At 41.8% G+C, this 23,278-nt stretch overlaps 1 protein-coding gene across 9 annotated transcripts in view; it reads right to left on the bottom strand.

Annotated features, from left to right (window-relative positions):
• AGRN (agrin) overlaps positions 1-23,278 on the bottom strand; it is an 803,356-nt gene that overhangs the window by 199,200 nt on the left and 580,878 nt on the right. For 8 of the 9 annotated variants that reach the window (XM_068240729.1, XM_068240730.1, XM_068240735.1 and 5 more), the window contains 2 exons: positions 12,821-13,042; positions 4,589-4,783 (listed from right to left, as the gene is read on the bottom strand). In XM_068240729.1, the coding sequence (XP_068096830.1) occupies positions 4,589-4,783; positions 12,821-13,042 (417 nt within the window). The remainder of the gene's footprint in view (positions 1-4,588; positions 4,784-12,820; positions 13,043-23,278) is intronic. The other variant, XM_068240733.1, reaches the window with a different exon arrangement.

The raw sequence follows: 23,278 nt of genomic DNA, 5'->3' as shown, positions 1-23,278 counted from the left end.
GTTAACACTCATTATGAAACAATTCATGGCAAATAATATTCAAATATGAATTTTTTTTGTGTCCCACTGCAAATACAACTGGCTTTAAAGCACACCTGAAGTGAGAGGGATACGAAGGCTGCCATATTTATTTCTATTTAATCAATGCATATTGCCTGACTGTCCTGCTGAGCACATGCCTCTAATACTATAAAAATGTATAATAGTGTATATAATGGCCATAGACCCTGAACAAGCATGCCAATCAGGTGTTTCTGACTGAAGTCTGACTGGATTAGCTGCATGCTTGATTCAGGTGTGTGATGCAGGAAGGCCAGAAAACTGGTATGGTTTAAAAATAAATAAATAGGAGAGCCTCCATATCCCTCTCAGTTCAGGTGTGCTTTAACCGTCCAATGACAAGTATCTCCATAGTGGAACTGATATGGACTCATCCCTTCACATTGCACTGTGGCACACAATCCCAGGTACCGATTGACTGTCTAAGCTCCAAGTCACATGACAGAGACAGGAAAGTAATAAAGTAGCTCTGCTAACTCTTCCTCAGAAATAGAAGTGAGGAAATAAATGGAGCCAGTACGCACCTCCGAGGGCTCACTGAAGAGGTGTTGTGATTCCACAGCTGTTGGGGCAATTCAGCTGCCCGATTCCATACAAAAACTGAAATTCTACTTTTGTTAGGAAAAATATCCATAAGATTTCTTAATTACTTTGGACTCCCAGGTTACTCTCAAACCCTTCCCTGGGCTTTCATAAAAAAACATTATCTTCAGAAGTAATAGTTAATATGGGCAAGGCCTATCCCACTACTGGTTCAACCGGTGGTAAACAAGTGGTGCATTACTATACAGCCTCCACAGACCTGTTACAGAACCACCCACCGCCAATTCAAAGTACTCAAAGACAAGATACTCTGGAGGAAACAGCTTTTGTTGTCTAAACCTCTGCTTGGATTTTTAATTACGAAAACAAAAAATTGTTTGTTGCTAAAAGAAACAAAACAAAAAAACAACAACAAACAAGTTCTTTTTCATAGAAACATGGATTTCTAGACTGTTTCTATGGAAACATCCACTGTGGTGCCCCCACAGCTCCAGACAAAATTTGCACTTTGCACACTTTCTGCATGCAATGCTCTGTAGTGTCTATGGGTTGGTGAGTAGATGGTAGTAGGCCAGTTATAGGTGGGTGTCAGCCTACCATCTCTAGACTAGACTATAGGGATTTCTCCTTTAATTTACATGTCATGTAAATGTTAGGCAGCTTGAACTTGGACTAATAAAAACTGTCAGGAAGTTATTCTGATTGGTCCAATTTTAAGGTGCATGCAGTATACATGAAATCTGAATGCATGGAGAAGCAATGTGCATCTCATTCATCATCCCTAGTAGACTATCATATCATGTCTATGGCTTGTACAACTTAATGTGAACCTGAGGTGAAAATAAACTATAAGATAAACAATTATATTTATCTTCCTACTCCTAAAATGATTTATTTCATGGTTTTATTTTATATTTAAACATTCCCTGTCTCTTATCAGTGGAAGCCTATTAATAGTTAGAAAAATGTCAATAGTTTATGTTTTTTTTATCTCTCCCTGTTCTCAGAAGTTGTATTCTGCCAGGAAAACTTTTATGGCTGTAATTTGCTTATCAGTGATGTTTACTATATTCCCGACAAGACAGAAGCTGTCACTTCCATGCCTAGAAATTAACTCTTTTAGGCAGCAAAATAATAAAACAAGTAAAACAGCCTGGTTATTCATGTTTTGTACTGTACATACACATGGTTATCTCATTATGTCAAATGTCGCCTCGGGTAAACTTAAATTACCATTTAACATCATTCAAATTGTGCAAAGTTACTTTATATATACACATATATGGCTAAGTCCCCTTTCCCGCTTCATAATCAGTCAAAATAACAAAGCACTCAACCATTCTCCTTGTACACTTGTACAATAAATGAATAGAATGTCTGTCAAAACTTGCGTGCAACCTACGGAAATGTAAGAAATGATAAATAAATCTACGGTACATCTGGAAACGTTTTGTTAATTTATCCGCCGAATGCTGAATCCCGATAAAACAAAAAATTGATATTTTTCTGCAATAATTCTCTAAGGAACATTACAATTCAGAAGGGAGTTAACAACTACGCAAAGCTGGCTCTCTGCAGCAGGATGCAAAATTACAGGTCTTGATAACATTACACTTTATGCTGGCTGCTGCTAACACTACAACCAGCAAATCAAGAAACTGTGGTAATTTGAAGGTGACACAATCAAGTCGATTCTTTGATCGCCGGCGCTCTGTTTGTCTTTGCTATTTATAAAGTATACAGAATGTTCAATGGCGTATCTCTGAAATTGGTACTATGGTGATTTATGCCACACGCATGTGTTCCTTCCCGTAGCTGAGAGGTTTATAAATAAATGTGTAAAGAAACACGCTCCCTTCTCTTTGCATTATTTTTACCTATCATGGACAAAGTGAATTCACAAAATGTATGACTGTTTTATGCTGTAGTGAGAGGAAAATCAAATGCGGAATATTGCTGGCACAGACTGTTGGAAGCGAGGCGCTGCTTTCTCAGGTGTCGGCTGGGTAACAATCAGCTTTACTAACCCTGCTGGAAAGTTTGGGAACATTTTCTATATCTTATTTTATTCATTTGGTAACCCCACAAGATGCTAATCCTGGGGTTGCTCCACATGAATTATCTCTCCTAATCTATTGATTTATCTCTCTTTATCTGTCTTCATGATTGATTGATTTAGAATATATACTGTAGAATTCTGACATATTCCACAGCACTTTCATTTTAGGGGAAGTCAATTAACTTATCTGTGTAATTTTTGGGATGTGGGAGGAAATCAGAGTGCCTGTGGGTGACCCACACAGACTCAGGGAGATATATAAACTGCATGCAGATAGTGCTCTGGCAGGGAATGGATCCAGCGCTGCAAAGCAAGAGTTCTATCCACTACGCCACCATGCCTGCATTTATACCACAATTTAGTGAATATGCCCCTGTATGTGACAAGGCTTGTGTGGGTAGCAATACAGGGTACTCAGTAAAGCTTGAGAGTCTCAGAAGCACCATGATTCTATATACTGGACTAAATGTACTGCATTAAACCATTGCTAAGTGTGTGGGAGGAAACCAGAGCGACCGAAGGAAACACACGCAGACAGAGGAAGACCATATAAACTCTGTGCAGATGGTGCCCTGGCTGGGATTTGAACCGGGAACCCAGCGCTGCAAGGTGAGAGTGCTATCTTCTATGTTTATCCACTACTTCACCGTAGTAGATACCAGTTTTGGAAAAAAAGGCCTAAAGTGTGCTCAACAATAAACGTCATTCGTGTTTAGTTATTATCAGAACTGGGACAAGGTCCCCCAGCACCCAAGGCTGAGACACCAAAAGGGGCCCTCCCACCCCAGCCGTCACACACTGATTGCTATTAGACTAGGAGGCGCCCTGGGGCATCCAACTCCCCCCCCCCCCCCCCAACACCTTAATCTCTAGTTATCTGGCTTGCAGTCACTGCCATGTATCCCACTTTTTTTTTATTTCTCTCTGCTTAAAACACAATAGGGGAATGATAGCTGAGTGAGTTGTGCACCCCCTCCTACACTGCGCCCTGAGGCTGGAGCCTCTATCGCCTCTGCCCTGCTTAATATTATTTATTTATTTAGTGATTATTATTTAGTGATATTAGTGATTAGGCTATTAAAATGTATTTACTCACCTGCTCAAAGGAAAACCAGATAGGTGGCTAAAACCCCACCCCCTTGGCAGCAAAACCATCATGGCGGTTTTTCCCAAATACTGTTGCCGTGGGCGGATGCAGCACAAGGCATTTTTAACGGTCCTAATGCCAGGGGAGCACAGTCCGTTACTCTATTAGGACTGTTACCCTCTTGTCCCTGTGCTATAAAAGCACTGGTGCTCTCTTGTTCCTATGCAATGCCAGCACTGGTGCTCTCTTGTTCCTATGCAATAACAGCACTGGTGCTCTCTTGTTTCTATGCAATGCCAGCACTGGTGCTCTCTTGTTCCTATGCAATAACAGCACTGGTGCTCTCTTGTTCCTATGCATAAACAGCACTGGTGCTCTCTTGTTCCTATGCATAAACAGCACTGGTGCTTTCATTTCGCTATGCCATAAACCACACAAAAGTATGAATGAAAACATGATGTGGCAAGCATGTGTGTGAATTCATAATCCTGTATTTGCAGTATGCCTTGAAGCAAACATGAATCAACTAGTTATGAACTTGACCTCAACTCTGCTGCGTGTTAGATACTTAATAGCATTGTTTTACTAATGCACATTATCAATCTGGCTAAAGCTTCAGAATACATTGTCTCTGTGTCATGGGGGCTGCCATTTTGCTCTCTATGTGGATTCTGAAAATGACCTCTATCTGACTCTAAACACTCTTGGTTGGACATAACACTGACTAAATGATTAAATGCAGGGGACAGAAAAGGGGGGGGGGGGGGGAGGTACAGCGCAGGGAGACGGCTAATACTGCTGGCATTTAGATGTAAAGATAACCCTTTTTTACCACTTACTGCAATCTCCTTGTGCCGCCACCTGTAGGTTAATCTGTTGGGTGCAGGCTCGCACATTAAGCTCACATTCATTTCCATACGTATTGCCATCAGTTCCGCACACAGGTTGAGCCGAGGGAACACATTCTGTCGGGCACACACAGCGGCCAGTTTCTGCTTCACAAATGGCTCCGAATTGACATTTCCTGCAGCGATCTGCAATAGAGTATATTAAAAAGAAAGGTTAGAAAACATTTGAAACATCCACACCAGCTTCCCAGCTGTATTGGGCAAGTCATTTGCCTGTGCTCTCAAGATAGCATGGACGCACCTGCACCCAGTTTAATTAATTGACCTGCTGCCCCAGCAGCAATACATCAGATGCCATTAACTCAAGGCAGTATCCTTGGGCACTCTGACAAGGTCAAAGGGTGTAAAAAGGACAAATTCATAGGAAACCGACAACAGTTGTAACAGAGGTGACTAATTTACCTCATGAAATGCTTTCTGCAGTATGCCTCGTTTTGGGGAGGGGGCGAGTGTCGGGGAGAGGGTGTCACTTCCCTGGGAAGGCCGAAGGGGAAGGGTGAGAGAATTTTAATAGATCATTCTTCTGCCGCATTTCCATTTGGTGGAAACATTTCCGAAGATCAGCGAGCAGGCAGCCGCTTCTTCACATTGTGTGCAAAAGTTTAATTCTCGCTTGAAAGCCAGTTGCCTTCTGGTTAGTTCTCATCGAAATCCAAACTTTTGCCCACAGCAAACGCGTTCCGGCTTTCAACATCATTTTTTTGTAATTGAAAATACAATTCATTTATGAAAATATTCATTTATTTTCACCGCTTCACAGAACAAAAACGTTTATAGCGTCTGTAATGGAGAGAATAAAGATACGAATAGAAAACTGGAGTGCTCGGCAAATGTAAGAAAGTGGTTTGCATCAGGATGTTTAATAAAAGAGAAGTCAGGCTTCCACACAATGCTGTGGTATTATATAAGGGAATGCACACCATGCCGCTAATCAAATCCTATCTTACATGGTTTCTGGTTCAGAGCAGAATAAATACGCAACATTGAACAATTTCTTTTAACGCCTAATTTGTTATGAATTAGCGTGACACCAGCCATGTTTTCCAGTCACAACTAAGTAAGCTGAGAAATATGTTGCCACCCAGGAGCCAAGGAAACTGTAGAACTTTTATTTCACCCTTCTACCAAAGTACTCCATCTTGTAACTCATACGTTCATGGAGAAAAAGTGTTGAATGCATAACCTCTGAACTGAACAGGTCGGAGGAATGCCTCTGTCACTTTATCTGTGATCTCCAATGAGTGTGTTTACCTAACTCCCTTGGGAAGAGAGTTGTGCACCGACGTTAAACTAGTATGAAACTGCAAAAATCTACATTTTGAAAAACACTTTAATGTGTTTACTAAACTTACATATTTTACATACATTACATATAACAAACCCTGCCTTAAAATCCCCTTATGTATAAGGGTACAAGTAGAATAAGTTATATCCTATACTTAGGTCGCCTGGCTCTTAATCTTGCCATTGCCAGCGACATAGTAAAGGTATTGGCAGGGTTCTGTGTGTATTGTGATAGGACATATTCAATTTCAAACTAAAGGTAGCCATACACTTATAGATTTGAAGCAGATTCGACAATCAGATAGATTTCTGTCAGATGCCTGCCAAGTCGAATCTGACAGGAATCTATCTGATGTGTTCCACACACTAGGAACAGATTTCCAATAGATTTCAGAATTACATTTTTTGGAAATCTATTGGAAATTGATCTAAATTCATTATTGGGCCATTAGATCCAATGCAACTCTATGGGCCATTGATTTGCTGCCAGCAGCAGATCAACCTAGATTTTCCATTCTTTCAGATAGTTCAAATCGATCGAAATTGGCCGCAAATCAATTGATCGATAGATTTGATATAATCGATTTTCAATTGATCAATCGATTCCATATAATCGATTGATTGATCGATGGCTTAAATCGACGAGTGTATGGGCCCCTTTAGCGGGTGACAGCCGCTGGTGTGAGGTGGCTGATAAGCTGCTGCTGAAACCCAATCTGTATAGCTAACAAATTCCTGTTTCCAAACATAGTCTGCATATGCAGGGATCTCATTGACAGTGTTTATATACTCTGGAAAGGAGGGCAAGCAAAAGTACACAAAAAAATGATGCAGAGGAGAAAAAAAAAAAGAGTAAGGGGGGAAATGACATCCCGATTAGCTTCAGTCAGAAGGCACTAAAGATGGTGAATGTCAGGAACAGTTTTCTCCTTTTTTTTCTTTCTTTATAAATGATTAATGTGTTTTTTTCCCACTTAACTATGGCTTATACTTTTACTTTTAACTTTTGATGACCAAAATGATAATTTGTCATTCTGGTGTCGCAACAAGCATCAATGGCATATTACAAGCAATAAGCAATTGGCCACGGTGCTGTATAAATCCAAGCTGAGAGAATTGCCCATTTCTGAATAAGAGCACCTAAGCTGACAATAATAGTGTTTCCATCGTGCAGAACGGGATGAAGTAATGTGAAAGTTCAAGCCAAAGCTTCGGTTCATGTGAGCTTAAGGCTGTGAGGCTCACAGAGAACACCTAAAGCAACATGGTGAGCTGAGCATATACAGTAGGTAATAAATGGCGCAGTTCGAACAGTCTCTCTTCAGGAGACACATCACTTCTCTATTTTTTCTTTAAAGAGGACCTGCGGCCCTGAAAATAACATAATGCAATATTTTTTTTCTATAATATTCATTTATAAATAATTTCAGCAAAGCTTGGTGTACAGAGGCGCCAGAGTAGAATAAAAACGTTTAAAACCCGTCTAAAAGAGGGGGATGTTCAGGTGGACTTACCTCCCTCAAAAATATAAAACTAAATTGAGTCACAATATTTCAATACAATTTTTTTTAATTTAAGTCCATTTAGTGCAACGCGTTTCGCAGGTGTGGTCCCGCTTCATCAGGCAAACAGGAGTATAACTCAATGGGTCTAAATGCAGAAGTGAGCGCCTCTGCACTTCTGCATTTAGACCCATTGGGTTGCTGAAATCTTGATTTCACCCTCGGTGGAGGGGTGCTACCCCGTTTCCCATCTACAGAGAGCGACATCTTAAAAACCTGAGTGGGGTCAGGTTCTAATATTCTCCACCAGCACTTGAAGTGTTTGCCTATGGGTAACCCATGTTTGTGAGTATATCTAAGATTTTTTGCTTTAAACCACAACCAACTTAACAATACTACACCATATTGGGCTCTCGATTTCTCTTTCTTCTTCCAAGCTTATAAATAATTTAGTCAGTGTTTGCCCATCTTTCCTCACCCTGATTTACATTCTGCAATTTATCACAGGTGGTGACATCTTTAGTCCTGCCAGGTGCAGCTCTGTGAAATGTTCGTTCCTGAGAATTCTAAAGCCAGTGAAAATAATATCTGGTCTCGCAGAGGAAGTGAATTCCGCAAAGCTATACAGCCTAGGCTTAGCATCCATGGGAGGTTGGAACTACATACCAATATACAGCAATGTATAGATATAGGAAGTGTTTCTGATGCCAAAACCAGGAAAATAACTGTAAAAGTGGGCATCCTGGATAATGTAATGCAGTCTGCGATATGTCACTACAGTGCCTCTTTAAGGTGGGTACACATGTATGAGTGCTGTTGCCTGCAGGGATTGAGACTTCATCCCTTGGGTGACAGTTCAAGGCCCAGTGCTTTATAACTGCATTGCTAGCCTACAGGATCTGTTGCTATGGAGAGTGGATGACAGTATACGAGAGTGTGGCTTCAAGAGAGAGCCGTAGGGAGAAGAAGATAAGCTCTGGCTTGTGCTCAGTGGAGATGATCTGGCAATATGGTTTTCTCGACAATGTATCGGGGCCGATGTACATAAGGTAGAATTTGCCAGAAACAGCCTCACCTGGCTGCTTCAGCTGAGAACCCTCTAGCGTCTGTATAAGGCTTTAGCTCTACTTTTATTTAAAGTAATGAATAGAGCTAAATATATACATACTTTTTAATAAAGTGTTTTGTTAAATTGTCAGTTTTTATCTATAGTATAACATTATTTATTCTCAGTCCGTAGAATAAAGTGTGGTTTCTACAGGGTCGTAAAAGTTGTAGAAAACCTTTGTGACCAGCTTAATCAGCTGATAGATTTGTAAAGCTCTGATTTGTTGAGATCCTGACGAGCAAATCCGAGCCTTACAAATCTATGTCTTGATCAAGCTGATCACACTCTGTATTTCTGTAATGTATATTTTATGTAGGATTTTTCTTTTTTGCTCTTTTATTATTCCTCCATGACAATGATCTTTTCTGACATCTGTAAATGCATCTTCTGCGCTTGAATTTTTCATGCTTGGTAGAAGTGATGGTGTGACCGTCGGTGTGTCTTCTTCCCAAATATTTTCTTATACGGTCAGGTTTTCCTCTTTTTTGTTCAGAAGCAAAGCTTTTCAGCATTAGTGGGCAAAGCTAATGAACAAGGAAGGCAGAGATGAACAAAGGTCCTAATGGAGACTAGATGTAGAGAAGCCTTCTGAATTGTAAACAGGAGATTATACAGATTGTCACACAGAGCACTGGTACTTCTGTATGGACATGTGAAACAAAGGAACCAATGGACTGGCCGCATCCGCCACCACTGACTGTCAGTGCTTTATGTTGAAATCTTCTCACACAGATTCAGCCTGTGCTGCCCCCCTTGTAGTCTACAGAGATTTACAAACCAAGGAACAGCCATGGCCACAGAACCTGAACTTGGATAGACAGATGCTCCACTATTTTGTCTGAGGAAGTAGGTAGTCCCACAAAATGTGTGAGATTTTTATTTGAAATCTGAATACTTTGTGCCCTACTACCTGGGGGTAAGTCCACCTCTGTCTCCCTCTTAAACTGATCTTAACAAATTTTATTCTACATTGTCGACTCTGTTTCCTTTTTGGATGATATACCGTAGCAATGAGGACTGACAAAATGTAAACGTGTATTCCAAGACAGGACTATATACAGGAAATCAGCTGCTCATATACACCAGTCCAGAAAACAATCCCTCTCATATAAATGACTCATAATGCATCCACTGATAAGGCAGTATAAGCAGCAGAGGCACTGGGTCATATAGATTGAAAATGATGGCTAGGTAATGTGCACAGACAGGCAATACAAACTGAACAAATTGCCTATCAGGGAAGAGCGGAGTGCTGTGATAAAAACAAACATGCGTGTGCTCATAAAGTGAGTGTGTGCACAGGAGACACACAGAAGACACAGGCCCACAGTGCATCGCACAGAAGCACACAGACACCTGTCATGGCATGAGGGGACACAGCTCCAAACATCCAGAGTTAATAATGGAGTCAAGTCTCTGACCTATCGTTCCCTAGCTTTTATTACTTGCAACACGGAGCATACACCTCATTATTCTACCAGGGCCTGGACTACCGTCTGAGAATAACACCATATGCAGGCGTAGCCAAACTGTTAACTCCTTTACACTACAGAACTTTAACTAGGCAGATACTGAATTCCTAAAGAACACATCTAGGGCTTGATTGACTAACCGGCGCGCAGTGAGCGGGATTGTTTCAAATGTGTGGGCGCAAACCACCTAACGTCGTGGTTTGCACACACTAACACTTAGGGCACACTAACCGGCTTAGTGAATCAAGCCCCTAATACTTACTCTCAGGCTTGAGGCTGCATACTACTGGCGGTGAGACACCTGTCCATCTCTGAACCAACTGCACCGTCCAACTCAGCTACCAACAGGTAGCATTGTATACATTGTTTAACACGTCCTTCCTTTTTTGGTTAAAAAAAAAATTCTAGCAAATTGGAAATCTCTGCATGCAACAGTAAGGACCGAACTCTTCTAATTTCTTAGTGAACCTGTACATGAATACTCATCGCATCAGGAAGTCTGATAATGGTGGCCACAGACTCAGGGCCAGTTCTAGACTTTTTGCTGCCTGAGCCAAATGTGTGACGATAACCCCCCCAATTTGGAATAATCGCACAGCACTGACACAGCCCTCCCACATTATAGCTGTGGTGCAAACAAAAAAGAACAACCCCAGTAGGTAGGTGGCCAGGTATAGGTGCCCCCTGTATAGAAAGCCAGTTATAGTTCCCCCAGTATAGGTAGCCAAGTATAATTGCCCACAGTATAGGTAGCCAAGTATAATTGCCCACAGTATAGGTAGCCAAGTATAGTTGCCTACAGTATAGGTAGCCAAGTATAGTTGCCCACAGTATAGGTAGGTAGTATAGTTTTCTCCAGCATAGGTAGCAAGGCATAGTTGCCTCCAGTATAAGTAGATAGTATAGTTGCCCCAGTATAGGTAGCCAGTATAGTTGCCACCAGTATAGTAGCCCTCAGCATAGGTAGCCAGGCATATTTGCCTCAGTATAGGTAGCCAGGCATATTTTCCCCCAGTACAGTTAGCCAGTATAGTTGCCCACAGTATAGGTTAGCCAGGTAGATGCCCCCGGTAGGTAGCCAGCCTGTCCACCACTCCCACCCAGGACAGTCCCCGGTCCGCCACGGTACTACAAGACCTCAGATCAGCGGCGACCTGCAGCGCCGCAGTGAAGGGAGGTGAGTAAGTACTTCCTGTATACGTGCTGCTACAGGAGCCTCACTCCTCCCTTCACTGCGGCGCTGCAGGTCGCCCTTGATCTGAGGTCTAGTAGTAGCGAGGCAAGGGGGGGAACTGTCTGGAGGAGACGGCCGCCGCTCAGAAGATATATATATATATATATATATATATATATATCTTTTGTCCCCCTCTATGTCATCTCTGTTCCCCTGTCCCTTTTGTCGCCCTCTGTGTCACCTTTGTTCTCTGTGTCTCCTTTTGTCGCCCTCTGTGTTACCTTATGTCCCCCTGTGCCTTTTTGTCCCCCTATATCACCTCTGTTCCCCCTGGGCTTTTTTGTCCACCTCTGTATCACCTCTGTTCCTCCTGAGCCTTATTTGTCCCCCTTTGTGTCACTCCAGTTCCCCCTGTGACTCTTTTGTCCCCCGTGTCACCTCTTGTCCTCCTATGGCACCTCGTCCCCCTCCCTGTGCTGTGCTCCATGGCCCCCCTACTGCCATAACTCACATGGCCCCGATCCAGTGTCTCACCGCTCTCCTGCTGGCAGCTTAGCTACGGTCACCATGGTTACTTCCAGCTGGCCCCTCTGAAATCATGAGACTATGGTGACGCTAAATGGCCAGCAGGAGAGCGTTGTGATTCAGTGCTGGATCAGGGCCATGTGCATTATGGCAAAAGTTGGCAACGGAGCACAGTGCAACCCAGCTTGAGGCCTGATGGGGAGAGCACAGAGGAATGCTGGCACCTGTGTGACAGAGGGACAGGACGTAGTGGCAGTGCAAGAAGCGACTGAGGCCGCCCTCTAAAGTGAACTTGTACCCTGGTGGTGCCCTTGGCAGGCCTTATGGCCAGTATTTGGTCTCTTGACCAGAGTACTGTAAAAGTAATCAATTTGATGTCCAGTTATCAAAGAGGTTCCATGCAGACAAAAAAATAAGCTTTAATGCAGATCTTAACATAATGAAGTTACCCTACTTGTCATGGGAACATGTATGAATTTCACACCCTTTGAGTTGCAGCTTCCTGGAGTTTGTTTACCTCATACTCTACATACAGCCACCAGCGAAGGGCACTCAGAGGAGAGTGCAGGCAGGTTTTTGCATACAGCTGAATAATTAGTCCACCTTCTGCCTTTCAACTCCATTCTCTAGTATTGAACAAGACTGGTCCTTGAACAAGTAAGGCGTTCTATTGACTCTTTCCCAAAGTACACTTCTTCCTCAAAGTTTAGGTTCCCTTCAAGAGCTGTTGTTTTGCTGAATATGCTAACGGTTTGCTGATTACAGCTAAATAAGCTCTCCGGAGACCTGCAGCACACTGATCTGCACTAAGTACTATTTTACAAGTACTGAGTGATAAAATATTTTATACTTAGCGGTTAGGAAGGACACGCTATCTGAAATGCGGTTCTTTTGCAGAAAATGTACACTTTTATGGCAGGTTTAACAGTTAGCAATTTGCATTCAGTAAAGCTGCTGCAAATATTTCCTGAATAAATAAAGCGGGGTATTATCCTGCCCCCATGGTTAGCTATGCGCTAATGAATCACCATGCTGCTATCGATTAACAGATAAAAAGCAGGCTTTAAAAGCACAGCTGACATTTTATTTTCTGCTTACCGCAGGGTCCCTTGTGCTTAATCGTGATCTCCTTTTTCAGTGCACAAGCAGTGGCCTCCAGCTCGCAGGGGTTGCCATATGTGCGCGAGTCACTGCCGCAAACAGGGTCGTAAACGCTCTGGCACACTTGCTGGCATTCACAGACTGGCTTGCTGTTCTTCACCACGCAGGCTGCTCCAAAACTGCACTCTACGTTCAGGCAAGGGCTGGGAGAGTGAAGATCTGCAAGAGGGAGACAGACAGTGACTTAGAGATAGGTTATGCTATATGGCGGGTTCAGAAAGCACAGGTCCAAGCGCTCCCTGAGCAGCAAGCAGGGCAAGCAGGGATTGTATTGCATGCTAGTCACACTATGTCCCCTAGTGGAGGGATGGGAACATCAAGCTGATTGTGCAAGTGTACCACCGAAACTGCTTTTAGAGGGCAATTGCTTAAAGTGACAGTGAAGTGAAAAATACTTACGATGTAATGATTTGTATGTGTAGTACTGATAATTAAAAGAACGTTAGTAGCAATGAAAATAGTCTCATTTTTATTTTTAGATATATCGCATTTTTTATAACATTGCATAATCCTGTCATATTTGCAATTACAAGACACACTCTTTATTTTAAACTTTAAAACAAGCAGAGCTAATGACCCTTTCAACTTCCTTGCTGTAAAAATGTTATCTAAATCTGTCTCTTTGCTGTATAAGTGCTCCAGAAACAGCGACACAAGTTGGGTCAGAGAGCTCAGAGAAGCTCTTTTACATAGATAACAGCTGAAGTTTCTTAACTCTGTACTGGAAACAATAGGAGACTCATATCTGTGCTACTAATGTTTTATTTCTTAGCTGTACTACACATACAAACCATTATCTCATAAGTTTACTTCCACTTCAGATTCCTTTAACGGCTACAATTTAGGTTGTGATCATGACGAAAATGTATTTCCTGAATTTCCATTCAAACTATGCCGGCACGGTTAGTCAGCATTCACAGCATTTAAAAGGAAATATGTTGATAACTTACAGGTCATCCTCATCAAGCAGTCTTGTTCTAAGGCAAACTACCTTAGGTCATGGAAATGGAGTGCAGAATGAGAAATAGGTGATCAGAGGTTACTGTCACTTGAAAATGCTAAATGATCAGCAGTTTCAGAGATACAGATAGCTGAAATCAAAGTGCAAGTAAAGTGTATTGAAATCCTGAACTTTCCTAGTGGGCAGTAAAGCATCCCATCAGAGAAGAGGGGCCAATGAGAGGCTGGAGGGTGGGAGGGACAGGCTAAGCTTCATGTCTTTTTATAGGAAATGTTATCAATTACATACTAAGCACATCATTATCATTTCTACCCTGGAACTAGTAATTGTTTTAATGCACAGAATTAGGGAAGTAAAGTAACAAATCTCTGTCATGGGAACTGATCTCTCATGATTGTTCTGGGCGACAGTTTGACTTGATCACTGTAGTGACACGTTTCCTGCAATCACTAATATACAAGCTTATGAAAAGATGAGCGAAGTAGGAGGGTGACCAGGAGGCATCGCACTGGGGGAACTACAGCAGCAACTGCCAAACAGACCCAACCTAGAGGGAACATACTGTCACCTGAGACAATCATAAACAAATGTAAAGACAACACAAGTTACCATGGGGATGTAGCTTAAAGTGAACTCAAGGTGACCCTAAAGTAAAAAAAAAAAAACATACCTAAGAAGGTAAGACAGAGGCTTCCCTGTCCTCTTGGAGACCACCATGGCTGCAAGGGACCAACCTGAAGATCCCAACCACTCTCCTCTTCATGCACAAGCACAGCGGTGCTGCACCTGCGTGAGCATGGCCCGTCATGCACAACTGGCTCTGGCTTACTGTGCAGGCGTGGCCAAACTTGCACAGACACACTACAGCTAGGCTCATGCCTGCAGAAGAATGCACTTGTGATCAGAAATCCAAAAAAGGTCTTGTGAGATTTATTTTGGTGAGCCCATGATCGGCACCGTTGGGAGCCAGGAGGACGAGGGAAGCCTCTGCATGTTCCAGAGACCTCCCTCTTCTGAGGTAAATACTTGTTTGTTTGTTTTACTGTAGGGTCGCCTCGGGTGCACTTTAGCGGCATTTCAGACGTTGCGTTTTTTGGGATCCACCGCCGTCCCATTCAAATGAATGGGAGCGTTTATAGCTGGCTTTTGCAGGCTTTCATGAAAGCCTGGCGGTAGATCCCGTCATTGCGTCTTATCTCAAAAGCAACATGTTGCTTTCAGAGGCGGTAAACACCAGGAAACAATAGCAGAGACCAGAACTGCTAGCCTTGAACACTTCCCAAAAGCCTTCAAAAGCTAGCGTCTAAACGCTGGCATATAAATGTGGCACCAAGCGAAAGCTCAGCAGATGCCCGTGTGAACCAGCCCTTACTTCTGAGCATGATTTCTATCATCAGTGCTCAGTTACAGCTGCCTGGCTATGAGATATGATTGCTGTGAGTTGCCTCTGGATGCAGGTGAAACTCTCACCTTAATAATTCCAGTTGTCAGTACAGAATTCCTCTGTTTTTATACATGACCGTATTTTGCCCATTCAGGCAGCCAATCAGAACACCATCAGGTCTTGGCTAGCAGAGACAAAAAAACACAGGGACACCGGGAGCCCGATATCGTGTATTATCGTACTCGTATAGGATCTAAATACAGTAGAAGATTATACTCACAAGTGTAGGTTGCCTGTGCGGGCAACCACTATCAATGCGTGTGGAAAATAACCGTCTCCACTCGGTCTTGTAGGTCGCTGCTCCCAAAAAAATGCACCCTATAAGAATATAGTGGTGCTTACCCCTCCAAAAAGGGGTTAAAACATATATTCAAAACACTAAATTCAATTCTATTCAAAACTTTTAGCTTGTTATTAGTGTAAAGATTTTATGCTAGTGATGTACTGTGGTTATCTGGGTGTAGACCACAGAATTTGAGTATTTCTCCACCCAGTCCCTTCCCTTCCTCCTTCTTTGAAACTTGATATATTTAGTTTGTACATATCTTATCCAGGAGCAATCTTTGTGGTCCAATGTTTACTACTATAGATTGTTCTATCCGTATATGTTTTACATATATATATATTTTTTGTTATAATTTTAAAGTTTGAGCGCCATCTTTGTTTGTTTTTTAAAGCACGTTATTTGACCTGAAGAATTGACTTTTATCGCGAAACGCGTTGTCCTTAGTGCAAAATAAACTAATCTCATTTACCTTGTCTATGAGTCTTCGCTACCAGGTAACATTTTTCTTCGCTTACCTTGGTATACTGTTAATTATATTTTTTATTGGGCACCTCCTTTAGTGTTTTGAACAATCAGGTCTTATTCACAGGGATAGCTAAACTGCACAAATGTAGGAGTTTCTCCCGTTTGCCACCCATCAAGTGCCTTTCGGGCTGCAGTTTCATGCAGCTGAATGACAGTGATAGAAACCCCATGCATGACAGTGTATGACACTCATGACGGTTTCTGCATCATGCAGCGTCTGAGTACAGCCGTGGTAGTACTCAGGTTTAGTGATGAGCACAAATGTCTAATTATTGTAATTTACCATTGTAAATCACAATTGTGATGGGAAATCGTGATGTGAAATTTTAGGGAAAATCGTAATTAATTTCGTATGCGAAAATTTTTAGGAACCATAATTTTGGAAATTATCAATTAATGCAAAGAAACTATTATTATTATTATTTAGTATTTATATAGCGCTGACATATTACGCAGCGCTGTACAATGGATATATATATATCTTGTCACTAACTGTCCCTCAAAGGAGCTCACAATCTAAACCCTACCATTGCCATATGTCTATATTATGTAGTGTAAGTACTGTAGTCTAGGGCCAATTTTAGGGGGAGCCAATTAACTTATTCGTATGTTTTTGGAATGTGGGAGGAAACCGGAGTGCCCGGAGGAAACCCACACAGACATGGAGAGAACATAAAAACTCTTTGCAGATAGTGCCCTGGCTGGGATTCGAACCAGGGACCCAGCGCTGCAAGGCGAGAGAGCTAACCACTACGCCACCGTGCTGCCCACTATGGAAAAATGCAAAAGAAAAAAGAATTTTCAGTGGTAATTTTTGAGTTTAAAATCCATTTTGCATTTTTAAAATCAATTTTCCCAAAAACAATAAACACTTTTAGAATTTAATTTTTTTTACTCACTCCCACCATTTCCTTAACATACCTAGCAATTTTGGTAACGATATCCTGTATGGGGACTTTCCTATTGACCGCTAAAGTCGGCACAAATTATTCAAAAATTATGTGAAATTACAAATGGATTACACAAAATCATTGAATTTCCAAATTGTAATTAGCAATTTTGCGTAATAGTAATTAGCAAATTACAATCATCACTACTCGGATGTGACTAAATGGCTGCCTCACCGCTGTCCATGCCGAGCGCTAGCAAATGCTCGACCGCTTCACAGAAGTAGCTGAGGGGAGGAGAATTCACAGCCTTCTGGCGCCTGTGTGACAGAGGCCTAAGGCCTTGTTCACACTGTACACATTGTGTGCGATACGCAAGTACATCAGGAACACTGCACTGTCTGACGTTTTCACTATTACGCTGCATGCATTTTTTGCAAAACAAAGCACTGTAATGAATGGGATCAGCAGCCCAACAGATGGACACTCAGATGCTGTGCGTTGCGTTCCAAGCGCACGGCCATCTGCATTTGATAATGTGAACTCGGCCTAAGAAGAACTCCACTTTCACTCAATTACATCACAAAAAAAAGCTGTGAAAAGATGGCTTGCGCCTGTTTCAAGGGACAATTTTTTCGGCGGCAAGAAAAAAAATTCCCTGTTAGAGGAAACACAAAACAGCAGTAAAAATGCTTTGATGTTCATTAGCAGAATCCATATGATAAATGCACCACCAAGGAAATACTCCATAGTTTTACTCATTTCACTGTTTAATAAATCTTTAACTTGCAAATGTGTTTAGACAAACAGCAGATTTTCAAAACCCTGTGAGTGCTACAATTCTTTCACAACGCTACATAGTACGTGGCACGTCCTTGTTCAAGTGCACACAGATTTATACACATAGTACATGTTGAAAGCAATGGCTGGTCTTTATGGACTAGTTCCTAAAACGCAGCCTGTGCTACCAACATTCCCGTGATGTGATGTGGCAGAATCTTCTGAGCAGGGGCGTAGCAATAGGGGGTGCAGCGGTAGCGACTGCATCGGGGCCCTTGGGCCAGAGGGGCCCCGAAGGGCCCTCCCTCAACTACAGTATTAGCTCTCTATTGGTCCTGTGCTCATAATAATCACTTCTATATATACATTGAGTAGTGGTAAACATTAACAAGCTTTTCCCCATCCCCTTCTTGCACCTCTGACACTGTAGTTGCCATTGTCAGGTTTTGGTGCGCCGTATCAATTGTTATGTATAGAGTGCCTGGGGGGCCCCATTGTAAAACTTGCATCGGGGCCCACAGCTCCTTAGCTACGCCACTGCTTCTGAGGGAGAAATTTGTTCATCATGGTGGGGCAGCAAATTAAGGTGCCCGCAGCCACTTGGAAACTTGCAATATAGCACAGGGGGCGGTGGAGATTGTGTTGGAGATGAAAGTGTCTGGGCAAGTTATTGGATGTGAGTGTGTAGGTGTAGATTAGTATTAGTAGTAGATAGTGGTAGGTTAGTGATAGGCTTAGATAGCAGTAGGTCAGCGTATTAAGGCTTAGATAGTCATAGGTTTGTGTAATGCTAGGTACATACTATGAGATTTTCTGGCAGATTTACTGTCAGGTTAATTATTTCCAACATGTCCAATCTGATTTCCGATCGATCCCTAATCATTTTCTGATCGATTTCTGACTGTTTTCCGTTAATTTGTATCGGAAATCGATCGGAAATCAGAATGGACATGTGTACCTAGCATTAGGACTACGGGGGCTTAGTATTCTGCTTAGATAGCGGAAGGCTGGTGATAAGCCCCCTCTACACCATTCGATTGGATTGAATTAGATAAGATTAATTAAATTTGACATGTCCGATCAGGATTCGATCTATTGTGCAATCGTTTTTCACTAGTTTTCAATGCAAATCGATCACACGATCGATCGAATCTCAATCGGACATGTTGGATTTAATCGATCTGATTGGATCGAATTTGATCAATCGCGCCTGGAATTGAATGGTGTAAAGGGGGCTTTAGGAGTAGCTGGGGGGGAATTAGTGTTTGGCTTAGATAGCGATAAGTTAGTGTTAAGAGTAGGTAAGGGGGGGATGGATTTAGTGTTAGACGTACGCCATCAAGGTTAGATGTATGCCAACGAGGGACATCCGAGTTTCTTAATGTGAGATATCAAAGGATCAATTCCGAAACCGGACACAGATAAATAATAACTTGGAACAATCTCTGAGGAATCTGTGTAACATTAGCTCATAGCTGTTAACAATCAATTGTGGTCGGGTTTCTAAGTCTTGTTGTGCTACCTACTGACTGAAAATGAATAAGACACATCTACATGTCATTTTGTAAATGTATCTGAATGCAACATTTAAAAAAAAAAACTTTCATAACTGAACCTGAAAAATATGTACGCTGCATTTATATAAGTACATGTTCCACAAGAAATGATAGAGAGATCACATTTAGATAATTTTAGCGTACACTGCGTCTTTTTACAGGTAAAAAAAATCACTACAATAAATAAAATGTCTTCTCAATTTCCCTTCTAGAAATAGGGATGGTCAATGAGATGCAAATAATTTATCAAATGAAGCCAGGTTGGATTCCATCGGGACATTTCCAAGCATTTACAGAGCTGGGTCCTCGGTTTGAATCCCAGCCAAGGCACTATCTGCACGGATTCGTATGTTCTCCCCGTGTCTGAGTGTGTTTCCTCCCACAACCACCACAAAAACATACAGATAAGTTAATTGGCCTTCACCCGAATTGGCCCTAGACTACGATACATGCAGTAAATGATACATTCATAGACACATGACTAAAGTAGGAATTCGACTGTAAGCCCCTTTGAGGGACGATTACGTGACAAGACAATATCCTCTGTACAGTGCTGCAGAAGATGTCAGTACTATATAAATACAATACAATAACATTTGTAAAGCGCTTTTCTCCCATAGGACTCAAAGTGTGTGTGTGTGTGTGTGTGTGTGTGTGTGTGTGTGTGTGTGTGTGTGTGTGTGTGTGTGTGTGTGTGTGTGTGTGTGTGTGTGTGTGTGTGTGTGTGTGTGCGCCTCGAAAACGGCTTGACCGATTTGAACGAAACTTGGTATACAGATCCCTTACTACCTGGGATGATATGTTCTGGGGTCTCGCGGCCCCCCTGCACATGTGGGCGGAGCTACAAACAGTAAATCAGTTTTCACCCATTAGAGTCAATGGAAAAAATGGAAAAGGCTGCCATTCTCACAGTAATCAAGCCAGAGTCCCCACACTTGACACAGTTGGTCACTTGGTGACCGAGGTTACAAATCCAGAAAAAGTGGGCGGAGCATAAAACAAACAATGAAATTTCAGACATTCATTTTAAATGGTAAAATGTAAACTGCAGCCATTCTTACACTGTTAATCGCAGGGTTTTCAAACTTGGCAAACTTGGTCACTGGGTGACTGGGTTTAATATTCAGGAAAGTGGGTGGAGCCTACAACAGCCAATCAAAAGTCACCTATTGATTTTCAAGGTGAATATTAAAACTGCTGCCATTCTTACACTGTTAATGCCAGAGGCTTCAAACTTGCTACAGTCGGTCATTGGGTGACTGGGGTCCAAATTCACTAAAGGGATGGGGCCACAAACAGCCAATCAGACTTTCTTGGTGGATAAACTGCTTCCATTCACACATTTTTGATTCCGGGAACCTTAAAGCTCACAAACTTGCTCATTGAGTGACTGTGTGTCAAGGTTACAAGTGGGCGGAGCCAAAAATAAAGTTCACTAGGAAAATATAAACTGCAGCCATTCTTACACTGTTACTGGCAGGGTTCTCAAACTTTGCACAGTTGGTCACTGGGTGAATGGGATGAATATTCAAGCGAGTGGGTGGAGCCTACAACAGCCAATTCACCTGTTGATTTTCAAAGGGAATATTTACATTGCTGCTATTCTTACACTGTTAATAGCAGATGCTTCAAACCTGGTACTGTTAGTCACTGGGTGACTGGGGTTCAAATTCATAAAGGGGGCGGAGCCACAAACAGCCATTCAGATTTGTTTAATTTGAATGGGAATATACAAATTATTGATACCAAAAGCCCAAAGCTCAAACTTGGTCATTGAGTGACTGTAAGTTAAGGTTCGAAAAAGTGGGCGGAGCCAACAACTACATTTTATTCCAGGGGAAAATATAAACTGCAGCAATTCTTACACTGTTAATGGCAGGGTTCCCAAACTTGACAGAGTGACTGGGATTAATATTCAGAAATGTGGGTGGAGCCAACAACAGCCAATCAAATTTCACCTATTGATTTTCAAGGGGAATATTTACATTGCTACCATTCTTACACTCTTAATGGCCTGTTACCTGGTAGGTGACTGGGGTCCAAATTCACTAAAGGGGGCGGAACCACAAACAGCTAATCAGATTTGTTAGATTGATTTCAGCCATTCTGTTATTGGCAGGGTTCTCAAACATGACACAGTTGGTTGTGGGTGGGTGGGTGGAACCTACAACAGCCAATCAAAATTCACCTATTGATTTTTAAGGGAAATATTGAAACTGCTGCCACTCTTCAACTAATAATAGCAGAAGCCTCAAACCAGCTACAGTAGGTCATGAAGTGGCCAGGGTTCAAATCCACTAAAGGGGTGGAGCCACAAACAGCCAATCAGATTACTTTACTGGATAAACTGCGTCCATTCACACAATTTTGATGGCAGAAACCCAAAAGCTTAAAACTTGGTAACTGGGTGACTGGGATTAATATTCAGAAAAGTGGGTGGAGCCTAAAAAGAAAATCAAAATTCACCTTTTGATTTTCAAAGGGAATATTTAAATTGCTGCCATTCTTGCACTGGTAATGGCACAAGCCTCAAACCTGGTACAGTTGGTCATTGGGTGACTGGGGTTCAAATTCAGAAAAGGGGTGGAGCTACAATCAGCCAATCAGATTTGTTTCATCTAACTGGTAAATTACAAATTATTGATGCCAAGGACCCCAGAGCACACAAACTTGGTCATTGAGTGAATGTGTGTCAAGGTTACAAAAAGTGGGCGGAGCCAAAAACAAATTTCACTAGGAAAATATAAACTGCAGCCATTCTTACACTGTTAATGGCAAGGGTTCTCAAACTTTGCCCAGATGGTTACTGGGTGACTAAGATTAATATTATGGGAAGTGGGTGAAGCCTATAATAGCCAATCAAAATTCACCTGTTGATTTTCAAGGGGAATATTTAAATTGCTTCCATTTTTGCTCTGTTAATAACAGATGCCTCAAACCTGCTACAGTGGTCATTGGGTGACTGGGGTTCAAATCCCGGAGGGGCAGAGCCACAAACAGCCAATCTGATTTGTTTAATTTCTATGGGAATATACAAATTATTGATGACAAAGACCCCAAAACTCACAAACTTGGTCATTGAGTATTTGTGTGTTAGGGTTAGAAAAAGTGGCCAGAGCAAACACCAGCCAAATACATACCCGGGTAACGCCGATTCATCAGCTATTATTCATAAATGTGGATGGAGCCTACAAAAGCCAATCAAAATTAATCTATTGATTTTCAAGGGAAATATTTCATTACTGCCATTTTTGCACTGTTAATGGCACAAGCCCCAAACTGGGTTACAGTTATTTATTGGGTGACTGGGGTTCAAATTCAGAAAAGGGGTGGAGACACAAACAGCCCATCAGATTTGTTTCATTTTAATGCAAATTATTGATGCCAAACACTGCAAAGCTCACAAATTTGGTCATTGAGTAATTAAGTAATTGTCTGTTACTGTTACAAAAAGTGGACATAGCCAACACCAGCCAAATACATACGCAGGCAATGCTGGGTCATCAGTGGGCGGAGACAAATACAAATTGCACTGGGAAAATGTAAACTGCAGCCATTCTTAGGGTGGCCACACACCATACAATTTTTTAAATATCTGTTCAATTTAAGAATTGCAATCAATTTTTCTGACTGATTGTAACATTTCAAAAATATGACCAATGTACCACACACATATGTTAAATTTTTCCCCCAATTATGATAAAAATGATTGGAAACTCTGACAAAATTGCTAGGGTCTGTATATTAATAAATTGACAATCCAACACACACCATACAATCTTTAAAAAGACGGTAGGGTTCTCAAACTTTGCACAGTTGGTCACTGGGTGACTGGGATTAATATTCATAAAAGAGGGTGGAGCCTACAAAAGCCAATCCAAATTCAATTATTGCTTTTCAAGGGGAATATTCAATTGCTGCCATTCTTGCACTGTTAAGGACACAAGCTTAAAACC

Source organism: Hyperolius riggenbachi, chromosome 6, assembly GCF_040937935.1.
Source record: "Hyperolius riggenbachi isolate aHypRig1 chromosome 6, aHypRig1.pri, whole genome shotgun sequence".
Lineage (NCBI taxonomy): Eukaryota > Metazoa > Chordata > Amphibia > Anura > Hyperoliidae > Hyperolius > Hyperolius riggenbachi.
Note: the sequence above shows the minus strand (reverse complement) of the source record. Positions and strands in the feature narration are given on the sequence as shown.